General features: G+C 34.2%; 1 protein-coding gene across 2 annotated transcripts in view; it reads right to left on the reverse strand.

Moving 5' to 3' along the window:
- prkg1b (protein kinase cGMP-dependent 1b) overlaps nt 1–14,505 on the reverse strand; it is a 174,679-nt gene that overhangs the window by 56,058 nt on the left and 104,116 nt on the right. For both annotated transcript variants that reach the window (XM_051124320.1, XM_051124319.1), the window contains exons 4-5: nt 7,394–7,499; nt 2,991–3,054 (exon numbers count right to left, since the gene is read on the reverse strand). In XM_051124320.1, the coding sequence (XP_050980277.1) occupies nt 2,991–3,054; nt 7,394–7,499 (170 nt within the window). The remainder of the gene's footprint in view (nt 1–2,990; nt 3,055–7,393; nt 7,500–14,505) is intronic.

Below are 14,505 nucleotides of genomic sequence, written 5' to 3' on the forward strand. Positions count from 1 at the left end.
TAGGAGTTCGTTACAGCATAAAACATGTCACTTCCTGTTTCCAGGAGGTGGCATTGTGACTATAATTGAATATGGGCATGGGCATGTGTTCAGGACAGGACTCTTATCAAACATGTGAGTTTTGGTGCAGATCAGTCATTGTATGCCTGAATTATGGTGAAACATCAAAGTCTGTCAGACCGCCACACACACGCCCTTCGACGAAAACTCAAGATCTTCGCAACTTAACGTCACAAGGGGCTTTAGATTACACTGACCAAATTTGGTGTTGGTCTGTTTAAATCTCTAGGAGGAGTTTGTTTAAATACAACACCTGAAAATGAATGAATGAAATGAAAACTTGCAGAGAAAATGCAAACTAACAGACTTCCTGTTAGGGTTCGTACTTTGTACCAAGGGACTTTTTTTGTAGGTATTGGTGTGTTACATGTGCGTACCGAATTTTGTATATGTATGTGAAGCATAGCTTGAGGGGCACTTAGTTGAAATTTTATAGGTGGTGCTACTGAGCCAATCCACTTCTGAAACCCATATCGGATGTACATTTTTATCACTTTTGGCATTAAGTTTTATTCATTTTCGAGCATGTTTAGCCCCTAAAAAATGCTATTAATTTTGGAGAAGAGAAAAAGAGAAAGAAAAAAAAACCCCGAGCAATTCCAATAGGGTCCTCGCACCACCCGTGCTCGGGCCCTAATAAAAAGAGGGATTTCCTTGCAAGCACTGTATTAACTTATTGTAATGCACTAGGAAACACTGAGAAAATGGTTGTGAATTGGATGCCAAAAGCTGCACTGTAAACACAAGCCTATGAATTTATGAAAGAGCTTCAGGCAAATAACATTCAAAAAAAACAAAGCAGTTTTGAATTCAGTGATGTAATCTTAATTAACAAGGAAGTCCCAAAGCTACTCTGTTAATTTCCCAACATTATGAAAACGAACAATAAAATAAAAGAGACTAATTTTGTCTCTAACAGAAACTGTAAACACAATGCTAATCAAATTAGTTTGAGGGGGTCAGTTGTACTCGCCATATGTTCTTGATAACAAACCAAGTAGATTTGATCAGCATCTTTACTCATGTCTTCAGGGCAGATCCACATGCAAATGAGAGATTTAGTTCATAAGATTTAGTTCATGTTTCTGAAGAGAGCACCAAAAAGTCAAAGCTGTCCTTTACTTAACACTTCAGGGCTTATTACTTATATCATCTACACTTGAGAACAGCCCGTCAACAGCAATTTGGTGTTCTTTGTTTCTTTAACAAAAATAAATGTCATTCCGTGTGGGAATATTCTTTGAGTAAATGTCTCCAAACTCCCTCTGACTCAATAAGCCCAATGTTTGCTTTGTCAACATGACAAATTGAGCTCATCTAGGTAACAACAAACAAAAAAAACATGTTTTTTCCCCCTAGTAAATTTCAAATTTATCACAGAACAACAGCCCCAAATGTGAATAGAGGCAGTCAGGATCTTATATTTCATAAGGCGAACCATCATGACAACATATCTGATGGTGTTGTTTATTGCTTAGGGCAATGGACATAATTGTTCATGGCCTATTTGAAATGGAGTGAATATGAATTACATACACAGACCCTAAAAACAACATCTAGGCCTCTTAAAACTATTCAAAATTGGACTCTTGGGCCCATAGTTTCCACCTCTCAACTAAACCTAAGACATCATTAAAACATCAGACACTGTATGCTTGAATTATAACAACTTCCTGTTTCAGGGTGAAACATCGAAGTTTGTCAAGATCTTCGCAATTTAACGTCACAAAGGGCTTTGAATTACACTGACCAAATTTAGTGTTGAACTGTTTAAATCTATATGAGGAGTTTGTTTAAATACAATGCCTGAAAAAGACAAAAAAGGCACAAAACTTGCAAAGAAAATTTAAAATAACGGACTTCCTGTTGGGTTTCGGACTTCATACCAAGGGACTTTTTTTTAAGTATTGGTGTGTTACATGTGTGCACCAAATTTCATACATGTATGTGAAACATAGCTCGAGGGGGCACTTAGCTGAAATTTTATTGGTGGCGCTATTGAGCCATTTTGCCACACCCACTTCTGAAACCCATATCAGATATAAATTTTCACCACCTTTGGTGTGTGTGCAAAGTTTCATGAGTTTCCGAGCATGTTTTGGCCCTTAAAAATGCAATTAAAAAAACTATAAAACTATTAAAAATTGGACTGTTGGGCCAATAGTTTAAACCTGTTAACTAAACCTAAGACTTAAATCATTAAAACAAACATTTTCATTACTTGAAATACTAAAATAAATATAAAATAAACACTAATAAAATAAAAAATAAATACAATTAAAAACATTTCTCATTTTTGTTTAAAGTACTAAAATAACTAAAACAAAAAATGATATAGACAAGAAAAGACAAAAACACTACAAAATTAATACAAGTTTTCTTAAAATTAAAATGAAAACATAATATAAAAAAATAAATTCAAAATATGAATAAAAACCATAATAGCATATGAGTGACACTAAAATAACACTGATATTCAAAATGATATTCAATATCTCCATAGAGATATTGATTTTTAGTAATAATATATAAAATGCTCAATACAGACCAACCATGAGCTCCAACGATCTTTACTAATATGTGCTTCTGTAAAACTCACATTTAATGTGATTTCAACTTCTTATTTTTTTCATGTTTAATTGTGAAATATTCCACAATGAAATGAAATAAAACCATTTGAAACAGCACACAATTGACCATCCACACTGATGTAACAGTCCTATTTTCATGGAAATAAGAAGATTCAGTAACAAGATTTTTTAAATTAAATAACCTTTTTGATTAAAACCATTGCCTAGTGATGTTTATTGAATGACACCCCAGTGATGTATTATGTTTAGTACACAATGAATCTACATTTGTCGTAGTAAAGAATCACAGTGTTCACTGGCTTTTCTGAAAAAATGCACAATCTGTATTCAGTGACTTACTTCCTCCAGCACATCAGCTAGCTTGCTGAGTATTTCCTCCGGAAGGCCTTGGAATGTCGGAACGCTGTGAACAAAATAAAGAGAAAGTTTGAGGTTTTGTGAGCCAACAAAACAAGCTGTTTCCATCAGGTCACAAAGCATCATATCTGACCAGCAGAAAAACAACCCGAGTGTTAGTTACAAAAGACTGGCCTGCAAAGGTTGAGTTTTGTGAAATTAATAAAGTAATATCAGAAATGAAATCTACGAAAGCTTTTATGAACAGAGTAAATGTATGCAAGAGACTGACAAGCACACTTGCAGCCTCAGAAATAATGTCTCAGGTTGAGGTGTGGGTGGATTTCTCATGAGTTTTCATAAAAAAGGGCTGCCACTCAGTTTAAATAGCCAAGAAAACCAGTCAAGCAGAAAGAACTTTACTGGAAAATCTCTGCTGATTCTCAGTAGAATCAAAAAAGTCAAAGTTGTTTTCCAGATTTTAATCACATAATCAAAACTGACTCTGTGTACTTTTAACACACAACATTTTGTCTTTCTAATGTTTACCCAACTTGCTCTGCCTCTGACACTTGAAATGTTCATTCTCATGATAAATTATGATGATGATGAAATTGACTATAGTGTTAGAACATAATAAAGGGTAAATATGTGTAAAAATACATTTGCATTTTAATGTGCTATAAATATAGCTCTTACAGAATGAACTTCTACAGTTCACTCTTTTCATTTAATATCTGAAACTCCTCAGATGATAAAGCACAAGTCTATTTCTGCAGTCACATTGTCCAGGGCATCAACGTATTGGTTCTGAATGCAACAATTCTTCTCTCACTGCTCCACGTAGCTCCTAGGCATCTTAAGTTTCCTTCTAAAGCCAAGTTCTTTCCATTCCTTGACATCACCAGCCATAAGGTTTCCAGTAAAACTGGTTTGGGTCTGCTGGGGAAATGTAATTTTCTTGGAGAATCTTATTGCAAAATGCCACTGTTTTGTGTCACCAGACAATTTGGAGACGGTGATTAAATGATTGTTAAAAAAAAAAAAAAAAAACCCTGACCTCTTTGTTCACAAATTCAATAATTCATTACGTATGAAACCATAACATTGTTTTCTTTCTATTTTCAGAGCACGGTTTATTAGGTGTTTACTAATACTATTACTATTGCTCATACGTCGGGTTAGTGGTTTCTCACAACTCATCCTTCACCATTTGTACATAAATGGTGCATCAAATCGTGTGGTTTATTGCATTTCCAAGTTTGCCTTTCATTTCTAAGCAATCAAATTTATGTTTTTGCCTGGCAGATGGTAAAACTGGCAACAACTACAAAGATGCCCATAAAAATACACTGAAGAAAGAATATTTTGTCTTTTGACACTGGCAACCATAATGCCCAGAAGGCCCAGAAGACCCACAATACCCGATAACAATGGTTCTCATCTAGGGGTCCTCGGCATACTTTCAAGTTATTTAAAATCAAACAAAAATAAGTAAAATTAAGATATTTCTTACTACAATTCACCCTCTCAACAAGTATTTTATTTATTTATTTTCTTTTCATTTTAAAAGTGATTTCTAGACCTATAAAGCCATGCAAATCTTTAAAATATTGTATCACATGGAAACTAAAAAATACATAAATAAAAAAAAAAGGTATTTTTAAACATCTACACAACATACAGTTGAGTTCATAAGTTTACATACACCTTGCAGAATCTAATTATTTTACCAAATTAAGAGGGATCATACAAAGTGCATGTTATTTTTTATTTAGTACTGACCTCAATAAGATATTCCACATAAAAAAATATATCCATATAGTCCACAAGAGAAAAGAATAGGTGAATTTATAAAAATGACCCCATTCGAAAGTTTACATACACTTGATTCTTAATGTGTTGTTACCTGAATGATCCACAGCTGTGTGTTTTTTTTTGTTGTTGTTGTTTTTTTTTTTAAGTGATAGTTGTTCATGAGTCCCTTGTTTGTCCTGAACTGTTAAACTGCCCGCTGTTCTTCAGAAAAATCCTCAAGGTCCCACAAATTTAAATTCACAAATTTTTAGTTTTTTCGGCATTTGCGTGTATTTGAACCCTTTCCAACAATGACTGTATGATTTTGAGATCCATCTTTTTACAACTGAGGGACTCATATGCAACTATAATACAAGGTTCAAACACTCACTGATGCTCCAGAAGGAAAACGATGCAATAAAGTGCTCCTATAATGCCTTTTCAAATATGAACTTTCATGCAGTGTGTCATGTAGCTGGATGTGAACATAAACTATCTGCAAAGTTGTGCAGGATAAATAAAATTATTGTCTATCAAAAAAAAGAGTCGGCTCACAATCGCCTGCACGAGTCGTCAGGAATTTGAATCTTATTCTGTTACGGCTGTATGTCACGAAGTAACACATTTACATAATGTCCACCCATGTTCTGCGATTACAAAGATTGTATTTTCTAGCGATCGTTCAAAATACATAGTTGTGTATGTTATGTTGTGTAACAACCCTGCATATGTCTTGCTAAACGGCTAACTCGCACTTCTGTAGTTCTGTTGTTCAGCTGTGGACCCACTGTAGTCTAAAAATGTGTGATTGATGCAGCTTGACTGTCTGTCTGTCTCATTAGTTGGAGTAATGATAAAGGATGACGCACGAAGCGGCTTTCACACAGAATGCGGAAAGCGCTGCACTATGAAACCCATTCATTTCAATTACTTGCGCCAAACGAGGATGGCTTGTTTCTGCGTTGACCAAAGTGAACACTCAGCCTAACGCACCACTTGCACGCAAGGGGGGGCGCACGCCGTGCTCAATGTTCAAATTAATTGAACTTTTGCTGCCGTGCTCTGAAGGGCTGCACTGAACCCAGTGGCCAGCGCAGCGCTTTCCGCATTCGGTGTGAAATGCATTATACAATATTGAAGTTTACAACATAGAGGTGTGCCCGGTTCGCTTACATAAGCGAATTGGGAGCACTTTCCACGGTAGTCTGTGCTAACTTGTCAATCAGCCACTTTAACCTTTTCATCGTCAGACTCTGGCGCGAATTGCTAAGGTAAAATCGATGCCATCGCTTCGCTGTACGCGGTAGACCAATCATAAAGGACCATCTGACCAATCACAGCAGTGAGGGCTTGACCTTACATACATGTAAACCTGTTTTAGGAGACAGCAACCTTTAAAATGGCATGATAGGAGCACTTTAAGAGCGGGCTGGGGGGTGAAAACTTTTAAACAGAATGAAGATGTGAACATTTTTCTTATTTTGCCTAAATATCACATATTTTTTTATTTAGTACTGCCATTCAGAAGCTTCAGAAGATACTTACATGTTTCCCAGAAGACAAAATAAGTTTACCATGATAAATTTACCATGATCTTCAAATTCAAAAAGTTTTCACCCCCCCAGATATTATTGCACTGTGTTTCCTTCTGGAGCATCAGTAAGCGTTTGGACCTTCTGTAACAGTTCAGTAATAATAAGTCGCTCAGTTGTCCTCAGTGTGAAAGGATGCTTCTCAAAATCATAAAAGTACTGCTGGAAAGGGTTTGAATACACAAAAATGCTGAAAAACCTACATTTTGCAGATTCTGCAAGGTGTATGTAAACTTATGACCTCAACTATATGTCACATATTTAATATTTATCCAATAAATTGCATTGAAAAATCATGCGGTCTTTGAATACTGTAGTCAATATTGGGGGCCTTGGAGTAAAAAAAACTAGAACCACTGCATTAGCAATCTCAAATTTTCACTCTGAAAGACTAACAATGTACTTTCTACTTACGATGCATACTAAAATATGAATGCAAAATCCATAATTAGATAATGCAGTAGACATTAATGGGTGAGAACAACAGTCTGAATGCATTTTTATGGTAGGCTGTAGACTAATCGATATTAAAGAATAAAAATAAGAATGTTCTAATAAAGCAAAGCTACTCGTAAACAGCTCATGGCTAAAAATCAATAACTTCTAAGTGAGTGGAAGGAGATGAATTAGACTCGAACGAACAGAGTGAATCTACAGAAGGCAACAGCACTCTAATCATTATGTGCCCTCTGTCTACGCTTAACCAACACACATTTCACTCTCCTCAGAAAAACTGCCGGAATATAACGACAGTTGATTAGAAACATTTGACAGTAATATGCCATTTCACCTTCCAAAATATTACAATCAAAACCCATCACCCGAGAGATTAACGCCAATGCACGGCAAAGGACAGAGAGTGTAAAGCCTGAGTTATCTGTGATTGTGTAACCATGCACTCCTGTGTTATTCATTCACGATGAAAATCAATTTCTTTTATTGCATACTGGTGAAGGAAAGGCCTCTTCCATCAGGGGTTAGGAAGAATAAATAAAAAGGAACGGAGATGCAGCCCACCTCTTCAGAAACTCCATGTACTCTGCATGCTTGATGAGTCCGGTCCTCATCATGATGGTCTGGAAACACTGGCGGTCGATGGCCCATAACTTCACATTCGTGAGGGCTGAGGAATAAAATATAAAAATCAACAAATGAATAATATCCACAAGCACATTTACCTAGCCAAATTTATCATTATCTGAAGATATTATGTATCAAATATGTGCTAACTATATTGCTGTCCTTATAACGCCTTTTTAGCACCAGAAAAGAACTCACAGTGTATTGCTCACATAAATCATATTTCACAAGGCTGAGTTTCATTTACAATAAATTATTAATAAAAACATAGCTAATCACTTTACTTTTATTAAATGTCCCATCTGATTTAAGTTTCTAAATAAATCTATCTTATTTTTATTTCTTTTATTATGTTAACAACTTAACTTTGGCAGCTCCACTTATTCCAAAATTAAAAGTAACCAAAGTAATTGACTTTAATAAAAATTAGCCCTAATAAAGGAATACTCCACTTTTTTTTGAAAATAGGCTCATTGTCCAACTCCCCTAGAGTCAAACAGTTGAGTTTTACCGTTTTCAAATCCATTCAGCCGATCTCCAAGTCTGGCAGTAGAACCTTTAGCATAGCTTAGCATAGATCATTGAATCTGATTAGACCGATAGCATCTGACCATATATAATGACAACATAAAACTTGACTCTTCTTTAGTTACATTGTGTACTAAGACTGACAGAAAATGAAAAGATGGGATTTTCTAGGCTGATATGACTAGGAACTATACTCTCATTCCGGCGTAATAATCTAGGAACTTTGCTGCCGTACCATGGCTGAAAGTGACCAGCACTAAGTTTGTGTAGATGCAGAGTTGCAGCCAGCAGAGTTGACGGCTGCGTAATATCATTGCGCCTGCTGCACCCATGGTACGGCAGCAAAGTTATTACGCCGAAATGAGAGTATAGTTCCTAGCCATGTCAGTCTAGATAGAAAATTGCAACTTTTCATTTATCGTCCATGTTTGTACACAATGTAACTACAGAAGAGTCAAGTTTTAAATGGGGAAAATATCGAAACTCTTTGGTCATTTTTGAGCGAGATGCTAATGGTCTAATTAGATTCAATGATCTATGCTAAGCTATGCTAAAAGTGCTACCGCCAGACCCGGAAATCCACTGAATGGATTCGAAAACGGTAAAACTCAAATGTTTAACTCTAGCGGAGTTGGAAACAAGCATGGAACAAGCATGGTAAGTGTATATTTTTTGTCTGTATTTTATGATTGTACAAATCATCTCAATACACATATTAAGAATCATTTTTAAAAATAATTTAAACACGTAAAAAGCATATTTAAATAAGGGTTATTATAGTCATTTAAAACTAAAACTGAAAAAAAAAACATTTGTATAATCATTAAAGGAAATATATAAAAATATAAAAAGTTATGTCAATAGATAGATAGCGATAGATATGCGATTAATTGCATACAAAATAAAAGTTTGAGTTTGCCTAATAAATGTGTGTGCACTGTGTAATTATGTATATATAAATACTTGTACCTATATACTTATATACTTGTAAATATTTCTTAAATATATACATGAATGTGTTTGTATTTATATTTACATGATAATTACACACAGTACATACACACATATTAGGCAAACTAAACAAAAGTTTAGTCAAACTTTTATTTTGTATGCGATTAATCGTGATTAATGGTTTGACAGCCCTCATTTTGTCTCGTTTTATTTTTTTAAGACAAAAATACAACAAAGTTGCTCAAACTAAAATGAAAATAAATAAATAAATAGTAATAGTAATATATATATATATATATATACACATACACACATACAGGGGTTGGACAATGAAACTGAAACACTGGCCAATATAGTGTTGGAGGTTTCATGGCTATATTTATGCAGCCTGGTGGCCAGTCTTTACTGATCGCACATTCCACCAATAAGAGCAGAGTGTGAAGGTTGACTATGTGCACCCAATAGCTCAAACATTGTACCCTGAAGGTGGTGCCGTGTATTAGGATGATAATGCACCAATACACACAGCAAGACTGGCGACAAGAGTGATTTGATGAACATGAAAGTAAAGTTAAAAATCTCCCATGGCCTGCACAGTCACCAGATCTGAATATTATTGAATATTACTGAATATTACTGAATATATGTTTTGGAGGAGCGAGTCAGGAAATGTTTTCATACACCAACATCACATAGTGACCTGGCCACTGTTCTACGAAAGGAATGGCTCAAAATCCTTCTGGCTACTGTGCAGGACTTGTATTTGTCATTCCCAAGATGAAATAATGCTGTATTGGCTGCAAAAGGAGGCCAAACGGCATACTAATTGTGGTCTAAACCCAGGTGTTTCAGTTTCACTGTCCAACCCCTGTATATATATATATATATATATATATATAATTACTAAAAAACAAAACAACACTGATTTAAATTAATCTTAAGCTTATATTTTCTTTATTATTAATCAAATCTGGACAAATAAAACTATTGAGACTCAAATAAAATAGAAGATAATTCACTTCAGTCTAAGCACATACGAAATGAATGATTTGCAGAACCTGACATTACCCATAATGTCTACCTCAACAAAACCCAAAACCTCCATCATCTTTAAAAATCATTGTAACTCACTTAGTTTCAGTCTAATTGATTTTGCAGTCTGGGAATGCTGTCAGAGCTGGAGAGAAAAAGGACGTTTGTCTGTGCTGACAGAGTCATAAAATGGCTGTCACTCGACGACATTACCAATATATTACTTGCCCTCTAAGACGTGCCTTCAGGAGAGGGTAACTGCCAAATTATTTTTTAGATGAAAAAACCCTCTGGGCCCTCAATATCTCACAGGTTTATGCACAAAATTAGCATAAACTTCTTTCAGAGCAGCTATATTGTTTATATCACACATTATAAGCCCTATACTTAAAACTTTCCTCTACAGACTCCACCTTTTAAATGTTTGAATGATAAAATGTGCATGTGCGGATGCAGTAATGCAGAAATATTAACAATAGCATAGTATTATGCTATTTCAAACACAGCCAAAGACTATATTCTTACCCTAACACTGCAAAGATCTGCAAGGCATCTGAATAACAATATACTAAAAAGGCTTTAGTGCTTGAAGGACCGAAATGATGGCACATCTCCGGATGCAAACCCATGCAATCACATGAAATAGCAGTACAAGTGTTTCCCACACAATAAGCCCTCATTTAACAGGAATGCGTTTATGTGCATGCATTATTTGCACCTTCATGCAGCGAGCACAAATGACGCTTATACAAGAAACGCTTCACAAAGACCATTTTCAAAACTAAATTCACACTCTGTGGTCATTTGCAGAGCAACGGTTATGGCCACTTTAATACACCTTCTCATGAAGAAATGGTCACCAGAGCTTTTTAATGAGAGAGCACTATGTTTTAATGGTTTTAAACCCATTAGGTCCTAACCAATTACAATGGATTTATTATACAAGACAGTAAGCCTTGATCAACTAGGATTTCTGTTGTAAATGTGCTTTGAATACGCAAAATCAGTTCTACAAGCCTGAAAAAGTCTAAGTTTTGTAGCAACCATTAAAACTCACATAATTCTTTACAGATATTTAATAACCATTAGGGCTGGGTAATTTCTCAAACATTTATGATAAACTAGATATGATATAGATATAAAGATCTTGTTGATGACAGAAAAAAAAGTCAAGAATACTGAGATGATTTTGTATGTTGCAATAAAAAAGATATACATTTCAATGAATCATTTTTATCAAACTGTCCATGAATTTGTGTACTGATGTGATACATTTTACCACCTTTAAAAAATTCAATATAACTATGATTATATATATATATATATATATATATAGTGTATTTTTAATATAGATTACAAACAAATTGGAAATAATTATATTTTAATATTATATTATAAAAATATAAATAAATATTTAATTATAGAAATTTAAATATAATATAGGCATGTTACATACACAGTTTTAGACCAAATTAACATGAACACAAGCACAAATGTTTTATCATTTTATCAATTTAATTTAAGCACAAATATAACATATGTACCTATTTTTTATGATGTTAAATTTGTACACATAAATGAAAACGTGTTAATCTAGTTAAATATTATTTTATTTAATAAATAATATTAATAAATAAATATTAATAAATATTATTAATTTATATATTATATTATATTATATTATATTAAAAAAAAAACATTTGTGTCGTTACATTTATGCATATGAGTGAAAATGTGTTAAATGGTGTTATAGTTTTTTGTGATATTTATCTATAATAAAAAATAAATTTATATATAATAATAAATTATTCTATAGTAACTTATTACATAATTTATTATTTTAAAAAATAATTTTTATAATGTATTTTTATAGAGATAACTATACTGTATCCCAAGCATGTTTTCTATATAACTAAATTAATAAGTACATAACTAAATAAACATAAACACAAGCAAATTTATTTATTTGTATGTTTTTGTTTATATATATATATAAAATCACTCACTCAAACTTGTGTTCACACAGCGCTTAAAAACCATTGAGATGGTGATATTTTTTTTATATGTGCAGCCCTAATTCCTGTTACTGCCAAATGACAAAGTTTAAGAACTTTAAGTTTAAGATGAATTAGGTCTCCTACATCACGGAATATAACTATGACAGCAGTGGAAGCAAATATAATTGGCAACCACACTTGTGACAAGTGGTCCCAATTAAGATGCTGTTAAGGCAAAATAACAATGGCAGTAAAAGCAAAACTCAAGATTCAAGAATCAAAACTATAATTTAAAAAAAAAAGAAAACTTCACCAAACAAATGTAGACAGCCTCATTTGACTCATTTTGATACAAAATAAACACAGAACATTGCCGCTTGGCTGCACTTGGACCGGAACGTCTTGTTTAATCTGAATGTGCCACACAGCTTTGAGCTTCCAATTATCCATGAATCCAAATCAAAACCATTTCCCAACACCTTATTAAATACTGGCTGAGTGCTTTCTCTGTCTCCGCTTTTCACTGGGGAGCAAAATGCAAGACAGAAAATTCTTTATGATTGTCTGTCTCTATGAGTGGTCTGATCACGAGCCACGCTTGTGTTCCTGTCATTCAGATCCGGCAAACCCTCCATTGACGGAAGGGGAAATCTATTCCAGTGGAACCTTTACACTCTGATTATATAACACAAGCTTCTTTTTGATCCCTTGTCATGACGTTGATTAGCGAGATGTTGATTATGCAGTCATAGTCCAACTCAGATGCTAAGAATGAAGAGTAAGGATCAAATGCCCTTTTGATGCGCTTTCATGAGAGGGTTTGTCGGCCAGTGTGCTTTTATACAGGTGTGCAATTACTCTATATTAGCAGCACAGACAGGCCTCTCTAACATTTATCATCAGTGCAAACTACAATCAGTCAATGTAACGTGTAAATCAAAGTTTAGAAATCTTCAGACCGTACAGACCAGTTGTCTGAAGGTTTTATGAAAGGACATCAATAAGATTTCATTATAAGATACTGGACACCTGTAACACTGTCCCTTATCTGGGTGTGACATGATAATGACAAAAGCTTCAGTATCTCTGTAGAGTTGTCATGATATCAAAATATCATGATATCATGATATCGAACCTTGGGTATTAAGACTCGTATGGCTTAATATAACGTAAATGATGTCTCTTAAAGCTCTATATTTGCAAGACAAAATTTGACTAGAATTTGACTTTTCTTAGGTATTTTTTCTATGGGTCGTTGAATTTTGAATGCTGTAGAGAAATGAAATAGTTAACTAAGATTAGATTAATTTGAATGATTTACAAGAGAGAGATTGCGCGTTTGTTAATTATCCACGCCTGTGCAGTGTCTCTCAAGTAAAGCTTGAGTTTAATTACTTAAACACAGCGACGTTACCACTTTGCTGCTTAGAAAAATAATGTAGCTTTTGAGTAGCAAGGTTTTTTTTAGTGTTGACAGCAATGGCAACAAGTTTCTTTGTGATTGTGATCTGTATGTGTGTGTGCCTGTGCTAAACTGAAGGCAGCACATTGATTTCGAACGCTGATTGAACTGACTAGAACTTAATGTTCATTCAATAGTTTAACGCACACTTTCCAGCTAATTGGAATCATTTTTGAGTTAGACCATGTGAGAAAGATTTCATGATTGTTAAAGGGTCTGTTAAAGGGAACCATCAATGCCAATAACGAACTCTTTTTTTTAAAAAGGGAACCCCGGGTATTAAGACTTGTATTGCTTAAAGTAACATATATGATGTCTCTTACTGAAATATGTAATAATAAAAGATTAATCATCGTTTTTATGCATATTTTGGACTATAGAGACAGAGCAACACGCGTCATAATCTAAAAACCATACCCACCGGGGGGGGGAAAACAATCCAGCGCTCTCCATTGACTTTGTAATGTGGGAAGCTGCCTCCTTGACATTTCTGACTTATAACAAAAAACAGAACAATGTCTAAAAGCTGCTATGTGACAAAAGGTACACAGCTAAAGTTAGGCTAATCCCCCATCTCGGGTGGGATTTAATTTAATGATATTCTAATGGACCGCATTGTGACATCATTGCATGCGGAAAACAAACGCTGTAGTCCAATGGAGCCGTTCATTTTAGTTCTTGAAAAGAGATTTTTTAAATACGAAATATCTCCCTTTCCACTGTAAAAAAACACACCTGCTTTGTTGAGTCAATTTAAAATAATTTGTAACCTAGCTGCCTTAAAATTTTAAGTTCAGTCAATCCAAAAAAAGTTTATTCAACTTGAAATGTTAAATTATTCTAAGTGACAACTTAGATATTTGAGTTGAGTCAACTTAAAATGTTAAGGCAGCTGGGTTACTTACCCATCTGTTAAGTTTAGCGAACACAAATATCTAAGTTGTTACTTAGTACAACTTAACATTTCAAGTTGACTAAACTTATTTTAGTTGACTGAACCTAAATTTTTAAGGCAGCAGGGTAACAAATTATTTTAAGATGACTCAACAAATTGTGTTTTTTATTTTTTACAGTGTGGA

This window comes from Labeo rohita, chromosome 12, assembly GCF_022985175.1.
Source record: "Labeo rohita strain BAU-BD-2019 chromosome 12, IGBB_LRoh.1.0, whole genome shotgun sequence".
Lineage (NCBI taxonomy): Eukaryota > Metazoa > Chordata > Actinopteri > Cypriniformes > Cyprinidae > Labeo > Labeo rohita.